The sequence below is a fragment of the Lepidothrix coronata genome, unplaced genomic scaffold (assembly GCF_001604755.1).
Source record: "Lepidothrix coronata isolate B3197 unplaced genomic scaffold, Lepidothrix_coronata-1.0 Scaffold2, whole genome shotgun sequence".
NCBI lineage: Eukaryota > Metazoa > Chordata > Aves > Passeriformes > Pipridae > Lepidothrix > Lepidothrix coronata.
Window position 1 is genome coordinate 12001931 of NW_016690182.1, and position 17451 is coordinate 12019381.

The 17451-nt window shown below is 39.9% G+C and overlaps 1 protein-coding gene across 1 annotated transcript in view; it reads left to right on the top strand.

The window, feature by feature from the left end:
* The window catches only part of BRWD3 (bromodomain and WD repeat domain containing 3), a 48300-nt gene that overhangs the window by 19517 nt on the left and 11332 nt on the right, over nt 1–17451 (top strand). The window contains exons 9-29 of the mRNA XM_017817438.1: nt 155–255; nt 883–953; nt 1845–1945; nt 3102–3142; nt 4551–4655; nt 5595–5748; nt 6200–6334; nt 6730–6858; nt 7265–7490; nt 8165–8335; nt 10256–10439; nt 10900–10993; nt 11624–11773; nt 12664–12740; nt 13368–13545; nt 14271–14387; nt 14833–14940; nt 15997–16121; nt 16301–16383; nt 16918–17029; nt 17348–17409. Coding sequence (XP_017672927.1) covers nt 155–255; nt 883–953; nt 1845–1945; nt 3102–3142; nt 4551–4655; nt 5595–5748; nt 6200–6334; nt 6730–6858; nt 7265–7490; nt 8165–8335; nt 10256–10439; nt 10900–10993; nt 11624–11773; nt 12664–12740; nt 13368–13545; nt 14271–14387; nt 14833–14940; nt 15997–16121; nt 16301–16383; nt 16918–17029; nt 17348–17409 — 2524 coding nt within the window. The remainder of the gene's footprint in view (nt 1–154; nt 256–882; nt 954–1844; nt 1946–3101; nt 3143–4550; nt 4656–5594; nt 5749–6199; nt 6335–6729; nt 6859–7264; nt 7491–8164; nt 8336–10255; nt 10440–10899; nt 10994–11623; nt 11774–12663; nt 12741–13367; nt 13546–14270; nt 14388–14832; nt 14941–15996; nt 16122–16300; nt 16384–16917; nt 17030–17347; nt 17410–17451) is intronic.

Genomic DNA, 17451 nt, shown 5'->3' on the forward strand with positions numbered 1-17451 from the left:
TTTTATGGAAGTTCAGATTCTGTGCCTATCCCTGCTCCCTGTTCTCCTGGGCAGAAAGCTCATATGCGAGTGAAAAAAAATTCCCTACAGGTTTCCAGCATGAAAGAAGAGAAAGAAATCAGCTGGTTTAATTGTTCCAACTTTTTATTTTTAGTTCTCTCCAGCAAGGAAAGGAACAACACGATACCTCACCTCCACTGGTGCCGACGGAACAATCTGTTTCTGGCAGTGGCATGCGAACACCATGAAATTTAAGTAAGACTCTTTAGATAATTATAATTATTTTGACTCGAGAAGGGGTTTATTTTGAGTTTTGGCCTGGAGAGGAATGCTGAGATAATTAAATAAGGGCGTTCTCTTGCTCAATAAACCGGTGGGGAGGGGGGGCAGGGGTTCTGTGGCGTTGGAACCCAGAGGGGAGGCAGAGATTGGGGTTGTTATTTCTGGGTTTTGTGCCTTGCAAGGCAAAGTTGTGGAAGAGCTTCCAGCTTTTGTGTTTAGGAATAAATCTTTGTCCAAAATGGCAGAAGAAATAATTTGCTTTTAATCAGAAGAACATGCATATGCAAATGTCACCAAACCCAAATTTAATAGGGAGTAAATGCCATCAGATGAATGGTTTGGCAGGTTCTGTTTTAAATAGTTTTTATTCGGTGAGTGTCATGATAAATCAGTTAAATAGTCTTTTCAGTTAAGAAAATTATGGTTTTCTTATTCAACTAAGGACAAAAATGCCTCAAATGAAAAATTCTAGGAAACTTAGGAGAGAATTGTGATATAAAGAGATTTAAGGTGAGCATATTGACCCCAACCTGAGCTGCAGGGAGATGTTTTTTTTGAATAAAGCAATGAAAAGTAAAAATGTTGTGTTGTTGCACGTAGGGATCGTCCTGTAAAATTTGCAGAGAGGTCCAGGCCTGGTGTTCAGATCTCCTGTTCATCCTTCAGTTCTGGTACGTGTCCAGTCAGGTATTCCATGGACTTGGGTCCTTTGGTGGCAGTTCTGCTACTTCTCTTTAAATACAAATACTGTTAAACCCTTTTCCAGTTAATTTTAGCTCTGTCACATTGGGATTGCTTGAAATTTTCCATGCCAAGTCTCTGCCTCAAGTTGCTTTTTCTCTTTTTTCCTATAATTTAAACTAAGATATCTTGACCAACTCCAAGGCTTGAAAGTCTCTTGTTTTGCACATCAGAGATATCTTTTATTTTTATACTTTTTTATATTTTTACAAAGAAAATTCCTCATGAAATTTGCCTTTTTGAAATGGAGAACTCTTCTAGAGCCACGTTCCTTTCTTCAATCTAGAACTCCTGAAATAACTAAACCCATTTCAAATGCAGTACATTACACAACAGTGCCCTTTTTGGGCAATATTGTAAAGAAATTGCAATAAAAGTAAGACTAAGAATGTAAGTTTGTCACAAGCATTTTTAAACACTTTTTTATCACAGTGGAAAAATTCAGATTAGGGAAACTGAAAAGAGCAAACAGTCACTTAATAAAATTGAGTTGGTTTGGCTTTGAAGTGTAATTTTGTATATAAATGGAATGTACTTTCAAAGGTGTTGGCTATCCTGTGAAAATGTGTTACTTAAGGAGCTTTTCCCCAGTTTCTCAGCAATCCCTGACTCCTGATTCAGCAATAATTTCTCTGATTTGTGTCAAATAGAATTGAAGACGCACTCAAATATTTTATTTTATATTTACCAGTTTACATTGAAATTTTCTGTTTAAAACTAGTTTCCTGCATTGACAAGAAAGCAGCAAATTCAGATAAACAAAGTTAAAAGAAGGTATTCCTTGGATGACTTTGCTTCTCATGGAAAACTCTCTGTCTTAGGTGGCATGTTCATTGCAACAGGTAGCACTGACCACGTGATAAGAATTTATTATTTGGGCTCAGAATCTCCAGAGAAAATGGCTGAGCTGGAATCTCACACGGTAAGAGGAAAAGCAGGACACAAATCTTTTTTCCCCCCCCCTTTACCTGATTTCAGGAACTTGGGTTTTTACATCCTGTTTGATTTATTAACTCTCTAGAAGTTATTTGGCTCTCAACACTGTGGTGTTTAAATGCCTGGGAATTTGGGGGATGGTTGTTTTTAAGTCCCTCTGAGGCAAGAAGTTCGTGCAAAATATGCTTTATATATTTTATTCCCCCAGAAAACTGAGGGATCAGGTGATTTTCCCATACTTCTGAAAAAAGTCTGGGTTGGAATGAGGAATTAAAGCACTTTTAAAACACCATGTTATTTTTTTCCTATTGAATTTGCTGCTGAGTATTTCACTTTAGTTGTGACCACAATTTCACATAACAAGAAAAACAAAGTAATTCAGGTTTTAGTCAAAGTTTGGATCATGATGGAAATTTCCTTTAGAAAATCAAGCTTAGGAGCATCTTTTTCCAGGTAATGCAGAAGGGTTCCCGTAAAAATTCAAACTTCCCACCCTAACAGCATTTTATGGATTAGGCCTGAGATCTAAACTGATTCCCTGAACTTAAGTGGGAGTCTTGGGTGTCCCATTTAAATCTCCAAACCAACACATCTAACAAGTATTTTGCTCACAAAACAGTGTTTTCTGTATTGAGCAGGTTTGGAAGGAGCTGTAATTCCTTTAAGTTTTTTAAATCCACTCTTAATCCTGCAGACAACAAATCCCAGATGGGTTATCAGGAGCTGGAGGCACCAGTGGGAGTAAGGATACAAGTGCCTGGAGCCAACACAAGTGTTTAGCAAATTAAAAAAAAAGGCAAACTCATGTCTGAAACATAACATTTGTTTCTCAGCAGTTTGTGAGTGGAAATAAAGCCAAGGTTTGCATTTTTTGGATTAAATTTTTTTGATGCACTTTAATATTAGGTCTAAAAATTGCAGGAAACCATCACCTCTCTGAAGTTTTCTGTTTGAGTGTTTAACACAGTAAGCCTGGGGAAGTTTTAGCTTTAAAAACAACTTCTCTATACGTGAATTTTTAAGACTGTTGTAGGAAAGATACAATTTGCTAAATAAAAACTAATCAAGAATCAGCTGATTGAGAACTTTTAGGGTGAAAGTTTCAGCCTACAAAGCACTTACTGCTATGTTTTCCTCTTCAGGACAAGGTGGTTGCAGTCCAGTTCTGTAACAACGGGGACAGGTGAGTGGCTCCTGGGGTTTGCACCTGAGAGTGTTGCTATTTAATTGCCCAAAGAACATTTCATGGAAAATTTGGCACAACAGGAAAACTGCCTGTGGGCTCTGATTAATCCTGGACAAACTATTTAAGTGTGTTGCAAGATGTGTGTCATGTTCACAAGCTCCAGCTTGTTGTCCTCTGCTGTAACAACAAAAACCTTCTGTAATTATGCTTTTAATTTGTTTTTTTCTTTAAAACAGCAAATTGGAACCCAAATTTTGTGTCCTTTTCTGTAAGAGTGTCTTAGTTCCCAGGTAACTCCCACAGAGGGATTTACTTGTGGAGTAAGAGCACTGTAATAAATGTAGTTTAAAGCAAAAGTTAGAACTTAATGTAGGTGGTTTTTTCCCAGCTTTTGTTCCTGTTTCCTCATTTTGCTGGGCAGGAGGTATAAGGGATGTGTGGAAGCAGGAGCCTTTCAAACTGTAGCTTTGCACCTGCACTTGGAGATCTTTGTCACATGAAATTATGTGGGAATGTGGTGCTGTAATTGTCCTACCAGTTCTTTCCAAGCCATATCAGAGGGTTTAGGTCATGTCATCACTGAAAATTATATGCTGCAGTGATGCTTTGAATGATAAAGTAGTTTCCTTTTTATTTTAATACAAAGAAGTAAAAATAAGAGGAAAATAAAATTGTCAAAAGCATTTTAAAACTCTTTTCCATCACAACGAAAAGATTCAGATCAGGGAAACTGAAAAGGGGCAAACAATCACTTAATAAAATTGAATAGACTTGACTTTGAAGTGTAATTTTGTGTATAATATATGCTTTTAAAGGTGTTGGCCATCCTGTGAAAATGTATTACTTGAGGAACTCTTTTCCAATTTCTCAACAGAAATTATTTCTGTACCATTGATGGCCAAACACTGTGATGGGGTTAAATACATTTGCTGGATGCTTAAAATTTTTGACCCAGGAGGAGTTTAAAAATTAAAATATTCACGTTCAGCTTCCCAGTCAGAGCTACCTACTTGTAAATTTGGCTCTTTCCTTTCCCTGTCATCACCCCCTCCCTGAGTTAATGTATTGTAATTTATGCCACACTCCTGGCACGCAGTTGCTCTTTCTTTGCTGCCACTCTGAGCTGCTCCAGGGATTTGCTGATGTCATGAAACGGGGAATGTGCAGCTCGGATGAATTACGACACTGAAGTCATTCCAAGGCCATCTGCCTGCTGGAGCCAAATGTAATTAATGTTGTAAACTGTTCTGTACAATATCTGATATGAAAATGGGAACCTCACAAGGAGGAGAAGCAGTGACACACAAGTACACACTTCCAGTATATCTCTGTATATTTATGTACATGCGGGTTTCAGAACGTCCTTATTCAGAATTTCATGGCTTTTTCTCTCTTTGCCCCACAGCTTAAGGTTTGTCAGTGGAAGCAGAGATGGAACAGCAAGAATCTGGCACTACCATCAGCATGATTGGAAGAGTGTGGTCCTGGATATGGCTACTAAAATGACAGGGTAAAGCAAACCAAGCAGAACACACCTCGTGGCCACATTTACATGCAAACTAAATCCTCCATCATTTTGAAAACTGTTCATTTACTGCCATTTTGAGTTAATTTCCATGCATGTTCTTTGTGTATTGAAAATGCCGTGGCTCTGTCTGTTAATTTACACAGCTAATTAGCCCACCAAAGAAAATATTCATACATTGGTGGTTCCCTACCTAATAGTTGGGGAATATTTAGCATTTTACACATGAAGTAAGAATGTCAAACAGTTTTATGTCACAAAACCAGGTTTTAGTAGAACCCCATTGATCACGTGCTAATATATATATCCAGAATGTTTCTTAACATTGTATTTCTTCCTTAATTTTCCAAGTAAGAGGTGAAATGTGGTGTTCTGGTTCTCAGGTTCAAGTAGGGTTTCGAGTTTATCTTTTTGAGATCCTCAAGTGACTTCTGTAAGTGCCTTGTAATTGGATATGCACAACAACAAAGAGCAGAAATCTGTTAGGCATTTGCTTGGCAGAATTCTCTATGTTTCATATGGTTACATTTGCAGTGTTTGCTGTCAGAGATGTGATTTGGGCTTATTTAACAGGTTCCTGCTCTTTGTGGAGTTTACTGATATTGATGACTGATAAAAATGCCTTGTAGGAAAAAGCTTAATAGATCTGAAGAGCTTGGAAGGAAAACCTGGGGTAGGCGAGGGTGGTGGCGTAAGAACAGAGGAGAAAATGTCCTTTTTAAGGACATAGAGATCTATAAATCTTAGTGGCACTGAATATTTCCTGTATCCTGTTTTTACCACCACAGAACCATCCTTCTTTCTCCTGCCCCAGCCAGAGTCACAGTCACAACCATCTTCCCTGAATTCCATACTGGATTAGCACTGAAATGTTTCCATATGCAGTTACTGATTTATTCCTTTTTAACTCACTGATTTCCTTAGAAACAATGTGGCATCTGGGGAGGACAAGGTGACTAAGCTGAAGGTCACCATGGTGGCCTGGGATCGATACGATGCCACTGTCATCACTGCAGTCAACAACTTCCTTCTCAAAGTGTGGAACTCGTCCACAGGGCAGCTTCTCCATAGCTTATCCGTGAGTAACGTTCCAAGGGGGAATCCCAAATGGATATAGTTCAGCTCTGAGATTGATTTGAGGCTAGACTGCATCATCATTCCCCCTGATGGGGAGTGTTTGGTCTTGGAAGTATCCAACTGTGCCCTGCCTGTTGGGAGGAGGGTGTTATCCTGGGGAAAGGAGCTGATGGCCAGGATCCTGGTGATTTCTGGCTGACAAGGAGCCCTTTGAAGGCTCCATTTGTGCCCTGATTTCTCCTTCCTCCCCATGTCAGCAGTGCTGAGCTGCAGTCAGGGCAGTGACAATGCCAAACCTCTGGCAGGAGTGTTGTCCAAGTACAGCTCCAGTCCCAGATCCAGTGGATTGAGCTGCTCCCTGATCTGAGATGTCCTCACACGAATTACCAACACGTCTGGAGGTATCACATGGAGAAATAAAAGTTCCTTTTTTCCCCCTGCTGTCGTTGTAGGGTCATGATGATGAAGTGTTCGTTCTGGAGGCTCATCCCTTTGACCAAAGGATTGTGCTTTCGGCGGGTCACGATGGGAATATTTTTGTTTGGGATATAGACAAAGGAACAAAAATTCGCAATTACTTCAACATGGTAAGAAGGAATCAGGGAGTTTTATTTTCATATTTGTTTAACACTGGTCTTGAGATAAAAGCAGATTTCATTATACACCTACAGAGCCAGCACAGGTCTGAGATCTTTGGCATGGGCTTGCCCTGTGTCTGCCCTTAAGATAAACTACAGACTTCCAGGGGGTTGTTTCAGAACATACATTAAAAGTTGTGCTGAAATTTCAGAACAAAGACAAAATGTGAAGTTTTACAGTGTTGTTCAGTTTAACTTTAATACGTAAAAGTGCAAATCAGTCTTGAGTAAAGTGAGAAATTACAGAATGAGTGTGAAATACGTGTTGGAGCACAGGTGAAATATTTGTAAAAAAGCTCTTGCAGTGAATATATGGTGAAGAGAATGTTCTGTGCTTGATCCAGATTGAGGGCCAAGGCCACGGAGCTGTTTTTGATTGCAAGTTCTCACCAGATGGGCAGCATTTTGCCTGCACAGACTCTCATGGACATCTGCTACTATTTGGTTTTGGATGCAATAAATATTATGAAAAGGTGGGTTGAATGAATTTTAAACTCTTCCCTGTCTTGACTTGATTTTGTCTTAAAAGTATTTGTGTTACAATTTATTCCCTCACCCTGCCTCACAGTAAATAATAATTAGATCATGAAGCAGTTGCTTTTTACCTAAATCAAAAAGATTTAGACAAGAGAATCTTAGGCAGGGGAGCAAAGCATTAACTCCTCTCTGTTCACCTCTTTTGGCCTATTTTAGTCTTGAATTTCTGCACCAGGCCTTGGTAATAAACCACATTTGTGGTAGGAATCTGTTCTCTGTCACAACATTCCTGCTGCTGCTCCTGAGTGCAGGAGTTGTGGTTTATGGGTATGGAGCCATTCCAGAGCAGCCAGACAGCTGCAAATGGCCATTGATTCATTCCCTAAATTGCTTTTCTTTCAGATTCCAGATCAGATGTTCTTCCATACGGATTACAGGCCTCTGATCCGTGATGCCAATAACTACGTGTTGGATGAACAGACCCAACAGGCTCCACATCTGATGCCTCCTCCATTCCTGGTGGATGTTGATGGAAATCCTCATCCCACGAGATTCCAGCGCCTGGTCCCAGGGAGGGAGAATTGCAAGGATGAGCAGCTCATTCCTCAGCTGGGATATGTAGCTAATGGTATTCTGTCTAAACCTCATGAATAATATATGTGTGGCACAGGATTGAGCAGCAGCTCCATGAGGTGGTGCTGTAAGAATTTATAAATTAGTGGTTTAAATTCAGCAGAGAGGCAGAAGAGTAGATAGGGTGAGTTTATGGCACTAAGGAAGTGTCTGGAACTAACTTGACTGGAAACAAGAATATTCCAAAATCTGTGGACTTCTCCCATATATGGCAGATGCTTAAAGCATTGTCCCATTAACCTCAGTGTAACTGTGGATGTGAGGAAGGAACCAGGAGGGTGAGAAAGACATGATAAAAACAGCTTTTGTTTTTCAAAACAGGGTTTTTTTTCCCTATAGACATAAATTTTTTCAAAATGCTGGTCTCCAGAAAAGATCTTCCATTATTACCCACTGAAGCATAATTTCTTTCTGCTGCTTCTAAGGGTTTGTGTTTATGTTTCACATGTGCTCTGGAGTTTCAGGTTTTTATTGTAGCTTCTCTTCTAAACTTTGCCTCCATTTATTCCATGAGAGCAGAAAACCAGCTGCTGATCAGATGTTCTGCAGGGCAGAGTTTTAAATAGGATTGTTTCTGTGGTGTTTAGTAAAACAGTAATCACTTTATAAGAGAGATTAATTTATAACAGAAATTAATCTTTTCATATTTGGGGCTTTGTTCTTGCCAAGGTGATGGTGAAGTAGTTGAACAAGTCATTGGGCAGCAAACAAATGACCAGGATGAGAGTATCCTCGATGGAATGATCAGGGAGCTCCAGAGGGAACAAGATCTGAGACTAATTAATGAAGGAGAAACTCCTCCAAACCCTCCACTCAACAGATCCCTCTCTGTCAATGGAGGTCAGTGTCCTGCCTTGACTCCAGCAGTTCTTTCCTTAGTCACAGAAGGTACTGATCAAAATGTTTTCATGTGTCTTGGAGGATGCTTTTCTCTCCTGTTTGTACACCTTGTTAACCTGTGGGGAGCATTTGGATGTTCTTTGGATTCCAGCAGAGAAATTAAAAGTTTAAGGTGCAGCTGAGGGCACACAGTGTCTGACTGGGCTGTATCTGATTACTTCAAGCTATTAGACTGGAACTATTCCTGTTATAAACCATTTTCCCGAAAAATAAACATAAAATTCACTGTATTGTCTTGATATCAGTGCAGAGATGATACTTCCTAACTGCATAATGTCAAAATAACAGCATATAATTAGAGGTTGTCAGTGAATAGTGTTGTGACAGACTAATGGTTTCCTGCTGCAGCGGAAGGCTGAGCATCAGTGGTAATAAAATAAACATGTTGCTCTCTCTTAGTATTTCCTTAGAAAGCTTGAGATTATTCTCCTGGTAAATGTTCTGCTACTGTGATTTTATCTTTAATACACAAAGTGATTAAAAATTTAAACCTAACTCAGTCAGATGTGAAGAGCTGAGTGGGCGCAGCTGATGGAAGGGGAGCAGATGCCGAGGACCTGAGCTGCAAGTCATCCTGAGCTTTGGGACATTTACAGCTGCTCATAAATTAGTTCTAGGTTAAGTGACTGATTACACATGTTCGAAGTAGATTTCCTGGAAAAGCTCATTAGGATTTGAAGTTGCTCGTGTTGAAATTCAAGAAGGAATAGGAAAAATATCGGTGAAAAATGCTGAAAATACACTTTTGCTTTGCTCTAAATTGGTATGTCAGGAAGGGTGTCTAGAAGGCACCTTCAGCTCACACAAAGTCTTTTCTGCATCTTAGGATAGGGTGATGTGTTGTGCAGTCCCAATTCCCAATTATCTGTGTGTCCCTGTAGTTGTACAAAGGAATTTCCAGGTATGAATGGTATGGAAATTCAAGCAGTTCCCTTCTAGAACTTGCACTGAGGAGTGACTTTGCTATGTGATCACCCAATTGATGTAAGCTAATTAGAGTATGTATAAACAGCCAAATATTTTTATGCAGGTTTGCATAACCGTAAATTGCAGTATATTCATGTGGTTGACCATATTTAAGCACGTGGGAGTTGTGTTGATGAGCTAAACAAGAACAATGATGGCAGTCATTCCATTATTAGCAGGCTTTTTGTGTCTTTTTGCTGCCTGAAGTGTGTGTTTTCACTGTGTTGTGCCACCTGATGAGAAGCCCAGAGCAGAGCAGTGCCTGTGGCACAGCAAATAAGAATTAAAACCACAAAACAAATGGAGACACAACAGAAAACGTAAACCTTGCAGCAGTCTGTTATTTTAGATGTCAACCTCATCTCTTCTTGTTCCATAGAATTTTAAGATTGATGATTTTAGAGCCTTTAAGCAGTTGAAAAACTTTAATTTGAAGTTCACTTAAGTGCCCTTAAAACTTTCCTCACAGATTACATTCTCTGTGTGCCTCAGATATCTCAGAAATACCTCAAGCCAGCAGCAAACACATCCCTAAGGCCAGCACACAAAAATGTTTACCTGGAGCAAAAGAAAAGCCACTTCATGAAGAATAAGTGTTGATTATTGCCAAAAAAGAATTTGTGTGGTCTTTAGGCTTTAAATTGTAGATTAGATATTGGGAAGGAATTCCTCCCTGTGAGGGTGATGAGGCCCTGGCACAGAGAAGCTGTGGCTGCCCCATCTCTGGAAGTGTCCAAGGCCAGGTTGGAGCAACCTGGGCTAGTGGAAGGTGTCCCTGCCCATGGCAGGGAAGTGGAACAGGATGAGCTTTAAAGTGCCTTCCAACCCAGCCATGATTGCATGATTCCAGTGGTGGTTTATGGAAGTTGAAGAGGTTGTTTTTCCCTCCCTCAGCCCTTCGCAGCCCGGCTCTGGACGTGGCCTCCCCCCCGAACGTGGGGCTCCGCCGGAGCGGGCAGATCGAGGGCGTGCGGCAGATGCACCACAACGCGCCCCGCAGCCAGATGGCCACCGAGAGGGACCTCATGGCCTGGAGCAGGAGGGTGGTGGTCAACGAGCTCCCTCCAGGCGTCAGCAAGTAAGATGCTAAGTGAGCCAGGGGAGGAAAAAATATCTCATTGTGTGATATTTAATAATTAATCCGTACTCCTGAAGTGATTTTGCAGAAACGCGTTGGCTTTGGGGGTTGGTTGGTCGTGTTGTTTGGAACGTTAGGATTGGAGTGGGGAGTTGAGAATAGTAATTCCTTCTTTTCACAATTCAGTCTTTCTTCAGTAGTTCAAACACCACATTTCCCTGAAGTTTTATTTAAAACAAACCCCATGCAAATAATTTTAATTCATTCCAGTCTACTTGGAAGTAATTATGGATGCTCAGCTAAGGAGTTTGCTTCCTTAACTTATGATTCTAGGAGTGATGGTGCTTGTGCACAGATTCCTTATAGCAACAGAACAAGTATTTCTATGTGTGTCTTAATGAGACTGGTGAGTTATTTGATGATTTACTGAATAAAAGGGATGTTTCTTCTGCATAATTAGGGTCCAGGAAGAATGTCGAGCTGCCAAAGGTGAAATAGAAATTAGTTTATACACTGTTGAAAAGAAGAGAAAGCCATCCCACACCTTACAACGGGTGAGTTATAGCACTAAATTAAACAAAAAAACCCAACCCAATTTTATTAAATTATTTAGAAGATCAATACTCCTAATTGTTCCTCTGGCTCTGTCTTCCTTCTATAGCTGTGATTTGTCTGTCTGTAATGTGCAAATAGTGGTAAATCTCTATCCTTGAGGCTTCAGTGGTGGGAAGATTCTGGGAAAGAAAAAGAGCAGAGCCACAGTGGGGTTTCACTTGGACTTGTGGAAAATGGGGATGGTCCTGTGCAGGGCTGAGGGTTGGACCTGATGACTCGTGTGGGTCCCTTCCAACTCAGCATATCCCGTGATTCTGTGCAAAGAGACAAACTTTAGAGGTGCCACAGTTTTATAAGTGGCTGGAATTATCTTATGCAGAGATTTCAGGAATTTTATAGAAAAAAATTATGTTTTCCCTAACTTCCTTTCTACTTTATAAAGTAGAATTGATATTGAACCAAAAACCACGCTTGGAAGTGCCCTTAAACGAGCCACGGCGCGTCCAAGATTCTGCAGCGATTTCCTGTTTGCAATTGGAATATAACATTCAGTCACGTTAACGAGGCATCTTTTAAGTGTGTAACTCATCCTCGACTCCTTGGTTTTGTGCTGTTTGTCCCTGTGGCAGAGCGAATTCCAGGCGGGCAGCGGCAGGTCCCTGCGCAGGAACCAGCGGCGGCGGCAGCACGCCTACCAGACCCGCTCCACCATCGAGCACAGCCCACAGGGAGCCGCCCACCACCCCTGTGCCCGCCAGCAATCCGACAGCTCCTCCGAGGTCTGACCCCCCAGACACCCCCCAACAGCCTCCCTGCTCCCAAATCTCACAGCACAGCAACACTCCCGAGTTTCTCTGTGCGGGGAGAAACACTCGGCTCGTTGATTCCCGGGGATCTGGGGCGTGTTGGTCTGGGAGGGTGCAGGATCTTCTCCCTCAGTGCCAGTACAGTGTTCAAAAGTAGCATGAAACAGCTCATGTATTTTTGGAAACCTGAAATGTTTTCAAGTAAATTTAACTGGGTTGTGTTAAAGCACTTGCTATTTTGGGATCTCACGCAGCACGTGGATTCAGGGCAGGGCTTTGATTTCGTTTTGCAGTGCTTTGATTTCAGCTACATCTGTGGACTGCTGTGGAAAGAGATGGAGTATTGGTATTAATCATTGATATTGGCAAGGGAAGAACTTAAAATATCCCAGATTAAATATAACTTGTTGTCCTTAAGGAAGAGGCCGAACGTTGTTGCTTTGTAGATGCACTGAATGTACAGAATAGCTAAAAAAGTTGGGCACTTGGCACTAAAATTCATTAATCAAACATTTAAATATGAACTCATGTTATGGTTCTAATAGAATTAAAATTCACATCTGTTTCTATAGGAGTTATAGCATATAATATTATTTATACTATACTATATAACTATAAGGGACAAAAAGGACAAAGTATAATATTGATTAATACATAGAAAGAAATTGTCTACTTATTTATATAGGAATTATAAAATCATATAGTGTCGTACTAAGATACAGAAAGAAACTGTGGACCTACTTACTCGAATCTAAACCAGCCCTTAAATACAAAGTTTCCCTCAGATGACACATCTTGCTTGCAAACACAAATTACATATTTTAGCCTTGACCCCAAAGTGAAACCTTCCCTTTTTAACACAGGAAGATGAGACTGTTGGCACAAGTGATGCCTCCATGGATGATCCCGTGGCAGCCTGGCAAAGTGAAAGCAGTTCCAGGTACCTTTACTGGTCTCTGAATTGGTAATACTGGTTTATTATGGAATTTAATTAAGACAGTTGGTGTTGTGATACTCAGACTTCATTTTGAAGACTGATTTTTTTTCCCTCAGTTCTTTGTGAAACGTTTTATGTTGTGGGTTTTTTGGTGTTGGTTTGTTTTTGTTTTTTTTCAGTCAGAAGCAGTTTTGAAAGACCATTTGTAAGAAAATGGTGTCTTTAATTAAGAACTACTTGAAAAAATCAAAGCCAGTTTGCCATGCAAATCCTGTATGTGTGTTATTTGATATTCAAGAAGTCAGAACTGGATTTTTAGGGAAGTGCTCTGGTTTTCTACATTTTTCAAGCATTTTTTACTGCTGGTTCTTCTGAAATCAGTCCGTGAATTAGTGAGATGATGAGTATGAAAATTGGTATCAGCCATAGCTGCAGTTTTACTGGGAGTTTCAAATGGATACAATAATTTGCTGAAATCACAAATTCTGTAAATTCACATGACAACAAAGTTCTGTGCTAATCCTGACATCTGCTCCCCAGGAGAGCAGGTTGAATGTTTGGGCCTTTCAGTCCATCGTGTGAAAACTGAAGTTTTCTGTTCTCTTTCTTACAACTTTTTCTTATCTGCAGTGATTCATCAAGTGAATATTCGGACTGGACAGCAGATGCTGGAATTAATCTCCAGCCTCCAAAGAGACAAACCAGGCAGGCAGCTCGGAAAATCTGTAGTAGTTCTGAAGATGAAAATATGAAGGGAACAAAAGGACTGGAGCCAAAGCGAAGGAAACTTAAACAGCCTAGAAAAAAGGTCAGCATTTGTAAATTTTTAGTGTCTGTTTTACTTTAGGAATATAAATTTGGTTTTTTGGTGTTTTTTTTTTTCAAAGTAAATTTGTTCACAGACAAGCATATAGGAAGAAAGAAACTATAGAGAGCACAGGAATTGAAGTGCCAGTGGTACCAAAGTGATTTTATTGTTTGTTTTCCTGTGTGACATAGATGTTTTCTCCCAGGTTTACGCTCTTCCCTGCAGTTAGATTTACTCCAGGATGGTTTTGTTGTAAAATTACAATGGATCTGTATTGTATCTACATTGCCAGGTTTCTTTTTCCTGGTATTTTTTTTTAAAAAAGAGCTGTTTAGAATATTTATAAAAGTACAGTTTCTTTATTTTATTTTATTTTCTATTTATTATCTAGAACCACAGCCCAGTTTGGGCTGGAAGGGACCTTAAAGTCCACCCTTGTTCCATGGGCATTTTAATGAATTTATGAATGTTTTAATTTTCTATTGTATTTATAATAGACATGTCTTATTCCCTACTATTTAGTGGAGGTTTGGGAAGACTGACATTCCAGTATTTCCTTTGCTTTATATCTCTTATGTGCAGTAACTGCTGTATGGTCAGTTTTTCATGTGTTCTACCATAGTAATTAATTGTATTCTGACTATTTTAGTAATTGCATTCTAAATATTATATTAATGGTGTTCTAAATACTGTATTAATTGTATTCTAAATGTAATGTGTTTCAGAAGCCTAGTGGCCTGCTGTCCCTGGAAGGGGAGCCCAGTGAGGAATGGCTTGCTCCTCAGTGGATCCTGGACACCATTCCCCGGCGCTCCCCGTTCGTCCCACAGATGGGAGATGAGGTACTGCCTGCAGCAATTCCCACATTCCACAGGGGCTGGAGAGCTTGGGTTGGTCAGGGCTATATACCCAGCAGTGAACTGTGCCCAAAAATAGGCTGAATTTTGATAATTCTCAGGCAGTTTGTTGTTTGCAGATAATCCTGAGTCTCTTTTTCTGCAGTGGTGGCTGAGGAGTAGCAGGAAGAGCTGGTTGTTCACCTTCACCTGCCATTTCTTAATTATCCCACTTTTGAAGCACAGAGGAAGTGCTGACTTGGGGGGCTGATAGAAATATTTTTAACTAGAAGAGTGTTTTATAATGCAATAGATAAGTGGGCAGTAAGTTCTCATCCCTGAGGCCTCCTGTTCATAGAAATTTTAGAATGAACAGGAAGAGAACTCTCAGTAAAATAACCTTCTCTTTTTTTCTCTTTTTTCTCTTTTTCTCTTTTTTTTCCCTTGTAAGATCATATACTTTAGGCAAGGCCATGAAGCTTATGTGAGGGCAGTAAGGAAAGCCAAAATTTACAGTATTAACATGCAAAAACAACCATGGAACAAAATGGAACTCAGGGTGAGTTACAGAAATACTTCAAAGAGCTGAGTGTCTCTGTAATGTTAAACTGACACGAAAAACCAGCATGAAAAATAGGAAGAAGGAATTACTTTAAAATGTTAATATTGAAGTTTAAATTGTAAATATTAATTCTTTACATCTGTTCAGTTCCTGATTTTGGACATGGTTCTCAGGAGTCACTTTCCACACAAATTATTTTCATTTAACACTAATTCATTCAGAACCCACCACTCCAAAGCTGTTTATAGTTCTCTCACTGCTCTACAATGACTTGAACATTTGGTTTCTAGTTCTTGTTTTTAATGCTATGGTAAGAAGGAAGAAATTATGGTGTAAACACCTAAGTGTGTGTACAAGCTCTTTTAAACACTGGATCTTACTTTGAACCAGAGTCCCCTAGTACTTAATCCACAGTGTTGCCATGTTTTTCCCTGCTTTACTCCAATTTTATATCAAAAGAAGAGTCCATATATGTGCTGATATTCATATATGTGTATGCCAGTGCTTCTATTATATGAAAATAATTGCTTAACTGGAACAATACCCAGTTACTAGGCTGAAGTATTCAGTGATTCCAGCTGTAATTTTCCAGGGCATCAGCAGCTTGTAAGGAAAAGGAAACAGCGTTTCACTTAGGATAGAGTTTGACAGGATGTGAACATAAAGGCTATTGTGGAATTTCTGTTTTAAGAGGAAGAATTTCCTTTTCCCCCCCTACACAAGAGTGAGGAGCCCTGGATTAGATCAGGGATAAACTTTGGTGCCATCAATGTGGTTAAAACCAGAGTGGGTTTGGTCCTTAGAACCTCAAGTAATTTGTGGGAATCCTGTTCACAAATCTACCAAGAGAATGAGCATCTTACACCTTCCTGGTTTTTGGTTTTAAGGTGTCAGTGATTGATTTTTAGTATTTGGAAAAATAAAATTTATGGGTGAAATTACCTGGGCTGTAGAGTAGGAACACTGCTTTATATTAATATGTTTAATCCTTTAAAGTGGATATTTTTGTGGTCAGCGAATAAATAATGCTGTTCCATATTCATTGATAAATAGGAACAAGAATTTGTGAAGACTGTAGGGATTAAATATGAAGTTGGGCCTCCCACACTCTGCTGCTTGAAGCTTGCATTCCTGGATCCAATCACAGGCAAAATGACGGGAGAATCCTTTTCCATAAAGTAAGTCACTGGAACGCTGATGACATCCTGCAGGAGATTTTTTTGCAGTGTAAAAAAGCTTCTCCCTCCTCCTTCCAAATGCATGGAATTTGGGGACTGTGCTGTGCATGCAGAATTATATTTCTGGGTAGTAATAACTTTCTGGGTAGTAATAACTTTCCCTGTCTTGTTTCCTGAAGGTACCATGATATGCCAGATGTCATTGACTTCCTCGTGCTGCATCAGTTTTATAACGAAGCCAAAGAAAGGAACTGGCAAATAGGTGACTCCTTTTTTTTTTTCTTCCCCACTTCCATATGTTTTCTGCACCATTTCTGCAGCTGTTTAATGGGATGCAGGGTCTTCATTACATCATGTGAAGGACTGTACACACGTGATATTGTCACAGAATAGGCTGAGTTGGAAGGGACCCACGGGGATCACCAAGTCCAACCCTTAGCCCTGCACAGGACCTTCCCCAAGAGTCACACCATGATATTATAGAGGTCATTGGAAACTTTTATTTGATGTTTGCTGCAATTCCTATAGCAGAAAAAAACCAAAAAATATGAGAGAAACTGTCCCAAAACCTGTGAGAGCAGGAGAATCTCCTGATCTGTTGTGATTTGAGGCGTGGAAGCAGCTGTGGGTAATTCCCAGAGGTGTCCAAGGCCTTCCTTTAGGGCTCCATTCTTTTAGTGCAAAATGTAAAAATTGAAGTAGTGCATTTATGAAAGATGGAGTTGACTCTCTAAAAAGAAATATTTAATAATTATTGATGTTGTTCTTGTGCTGAATGCAATATTTTGCCTTCCAGGGGATAGATTTCGCAGTATAATAGATGATGCTTGGTGGTTTGGAACTGTGGAGAGTCAGCAGCCTTTCCAGGCAGAGTATCCTGACAGTTCCTTCCAGTGCTACAGTGTCCAGTGAGTTTTTACATGTTTTACATACAACTCAAATGGGTACCTCAGGCATCAGCATCTCTTTTTTCCATTTAAATAAATAACCAGCCACTTGATTTACTTATTTAATTTTGAATTTATTCCTAAAGCAACACTTCTGGTGTAAACAGCAGTGCAGTGACTATAGAGGGGATACAAGAGGAAAACAAGGAGTTGGAATGTCATCAGTGACAGGTCTTGTTCCTAAAAGGGATGACCTTTGTGGTGTAAATCTGGTAAAGAAAAGGGGCATTGTTATATTCAGCTTTAACTTGTGCATTTTGAATGTATTTGTTTTAATAGCTGGGACAATAATGAAAGAGAGAGGATGAGTCCCTGGGACATGGAACCAATCCCAGAAGGAAGTAAGTGTTGAACTCATGTTCCTGTGCAAAGTAAGCAGCTTT